The sequence below is a fragment of the Anneissia japonica genome, unplaced genomic scaffold (genome assembly GCF_011630105.1).
Source record: "Anneissia japonica isolate Jap-2015-1 unplaced genomic scaffold, ASM1163010v1 scaffold287975_len91358_cov152, whole genome shotgun sequence".
Classification (NCBI taxonomy): domain Eukaryota; kingdom Metazoa; phylum Echinodermata; class Crinoidea; order Comatulida; family Comatulidae; genus Anneissia; species Anneissia japonica.
This window is the reverse complement of record NW_022685069.1, coordinates 5,772-8,740: the sequence shown is the minus strand read 5'-3', so window position 1 is coordinate 8,740 and position 2,969 is coordinate 5,772. Positions and strand designations below refer to the sequence as shown.

Here is a 2,969-nt window from a genome sequence, read left to right as displayed (position 1 = left end):
TCCAACGAGACTCACGTCGAGGCTCCCCCGAAAGTCGTGATTCGGGCGTCTCCACTTCTTTCCGAAGGCACATCCGTCTGAACCGGGTGACCGTCGAACGGGTAGTCGGAGGATCTGTGGTACTGGAAAGAACTTCGGGGTCGATCGCCGTCTCTGATTCAACCTTGCTTGAGACGATCAGAAGCGAAGACACGAAGATCGATCGAAAATTCACTCCGCTGTTGAATTGGGACCTGTGGGGTGTCGTGAGAACTGCCAAGTCCGCAGACGTGGAGAAACGTTCGTGTACTCTGGAGATGATCGGATGCAGCGTGGTGATCGTCGTGACGTTTCTCGTGTTCGCCGCCGTTTGCGCGGGAGCCAGGATGCACTCCGCAAACCGTACGGCGGCCGAGAAGGCGTTCATCGACAAAAAGGACGAGAGCATGTCAGCCGCGTTCGAAGAAGACGATCACAAAGAGACGACGTTCAATCTGTGTTAAAGAAGTGCCTTAATCTCGTCGCCAACCGCGCGTGGGTGACGGATCTGTTTCCTCGATCCAACCTGTGCAGCTGGTACACCATCTCCCGGTGAACGGACTTCAAGGCTCGCCGGAAGACCGACAGTCCGTACGAGATGAGCGGCCAGCAGTTGAGCAGGACGACGATCGCCAGGATGAGGTGCTTTCTGACGAAGTCGAACACGAGGTCGAGGTGGAAACCGAAGCAGACGTCGTCTTCGTACGTCGGTGAGCAGTCGCCGTGAATCGGTTGCCAGACCAGGTACTTGATCGGATAGTAGACGACGTACCGCGTGAACGTGATCGAGCGATACCTTCGGAGACGGTCGCAGAACACGTTTCCGATGAGTCGGTGAAAGCCGTAACCTACGACCTGATACCAAGTTTCAAATCCCTCGCAACCGTCGACCGTATGCCACAGGGATTGAAACTTGTACATGGCCTCGCGCAGATTCTTCTTCCTACCGTGATTGAGGAAGAGAGGGTCAACGAACTTCGTGATTTCGTACAGCGTCTTGCATATTCCGGCGACTACGACCCTGGCGGTAACTATGAGGTGGCTGAGAGTATAGCAGGCTACCGCCGTCACGATGGAAATCCAAAAGTACGGTCTTATCGGCAGCCACCTAAACGCGGTTTCCAGCAGGGCTAGCTTCAGACCCATGCCGATCGTTTCACAGACAGGCGTCCGCGAACGCTAACATCGCTTCCGACGGTCGACGGGACAGACGCAGTGCTGCCCGTTCTTGGCGTCCGAGTAGACGCACCTACAGCCGTTTCGTTTGCAGCTGGAACAGTCGACGGGTTCTTTGTGCGACGCAATCTTCCGTTTGCACACCGGCCCCGCGAATCCGTCGTCGCACACACAGTACTTGGACGCGCCGTCTTGCTCCAATCGTCCACGTCCGCCGCCGCCGCACAGGTGGTCGTCGCACCTATCTTTCGGCCTTCGCACCAAGAGCGTGAGCAACGTCACAGTCGTAGCGATCAAAAGAGCCACGAACGTCATCCGACAGAATCCGCGGTCGCATTTGCGATCGACGACGCGTTCCTGCTGGGTTCGATAGAATCTGCACCTCCGAACTGTACCCACCATACGGTGACGGCGACGATTATCGATACCGAGATGACGAAAATCGTCAACACCGTCAAGATGACTTTGGTCTTCGAAACAACAGGTTTACGGTATACCATACTCACACTTTTATTATTATTATTTTGTTTTAGTGGAATAACTTTCTCCAAAGACATTAATGCCAGGTTGACTAATGATACAATAAACTACATTAAAAAAAATGCATTTTTTAGTTTCTCTTTATTTTTTTTAATGATTCAAAATATATGTAACAGTTTGCATTTTTATTTACAATACGAAAACAAAATATATATAAGAGAAAAAGAAAATGTTCACGCTCTGTACACTCGGATGCCGTCCGGAATTTGGCATTCCGACATCTTCATCTCGATCAAGCACCTGCCCAGCGGACATCTCGCCGTCCGTCCGGAACAGGATAGACACATCAGTAGATGTTGGCAGGAGAGGGTGAACACGTCCGAGACCGCATCCAAGCACACCTTGAACGAGTCGGACTCCTGTCTCTTATACACATCTAGATGTGTATAAGAGACAGAGGATGCACTCCGCAAACCGTACGGCGGCCGAGAAGGCGTTCATCGACAAAAAGGACGAAGACGGCGGTAGCGCGGTTAAATGCCTGTCTCTTATACACATCTAGATGTGTATAAGAGACAGTGCTGATAATCCGTCGATCCGACGCTCGGCCACGGTTCGATGGAACGGGTCGTCTCCGTCGCAGTGGACCACGCATCTCCTCGATATCTGGAGCGGCATGTTTCCGATTATCAAGTAGTATTCGATCGCAACTTCGGAAGCGACGACGTCGGTCTGAAAATGTACCTGGTATTTTTGAACGTTAGACGAGATGTTTATCTCGTTCATCAGCATGACTTGTTTCAGGCAATTGACAGTGTTCCGACTCAGGGGGCACAATTTCATGTAACTTCCGTCGAGTAAATTCGCAGTCTGTCTGTCTAAAGTCGCTTTTGAGAGCACCGTGAAACTTCCCCGAGTGTCACCGTCGTCGACGCACGTCGGTATGTACAGGTTGTATTCGTCGTTCTTGTTCGGGGGTATCTTCAGCCGCACGTTACCGTTGGAAGAAACGAACGAGACGGTGATTTCCTTGATGTTATTCATGTTTTGCAATTTGTGGACTTAAACTCGGCGAGAGCGGCTCTTATAAGCCTCTTATTTTGTGGGAGATGCATCACACATGACGTCATGTGTACTTTCAATCACGACGCTTTCTGTATGCTTTCTGGATGAACGAGGATGCATGACACATGACGTCATGTGTACTTCGAATCGCGAAGCTTTCTGTATGGTTTCGAGTTGAAAAGAAATGTGTGACGTAGCGCAAAAACCGATGACGTTAGTCTCATCTTAGA

At 51.0% G+C, this 2,969-nt stretch overlaps 1 protein-coding gene across 1 annotated transcript in view; it reads left to right on the top strand.

The window, feature by feature from the left end:
- Positions 1–912: 912 nt before the first annotated feature.
- The window catches only part of LOC117108277 (TNF receptor-associated factor 3-like), a 4,038-nt gene continuing 1,981 nt past the window's right edge, over positions 913–2,969 (top strand). The window contains exon 1 of the mRNA XM_033250254.1: positions 913–1,104. Within this exon, the coding sequence (XP_033106145.1) occupies positions 913–1,104 (192 nt within the window). The remainder of the gene's footprint in view (positions 1,105–2,969) is intronic.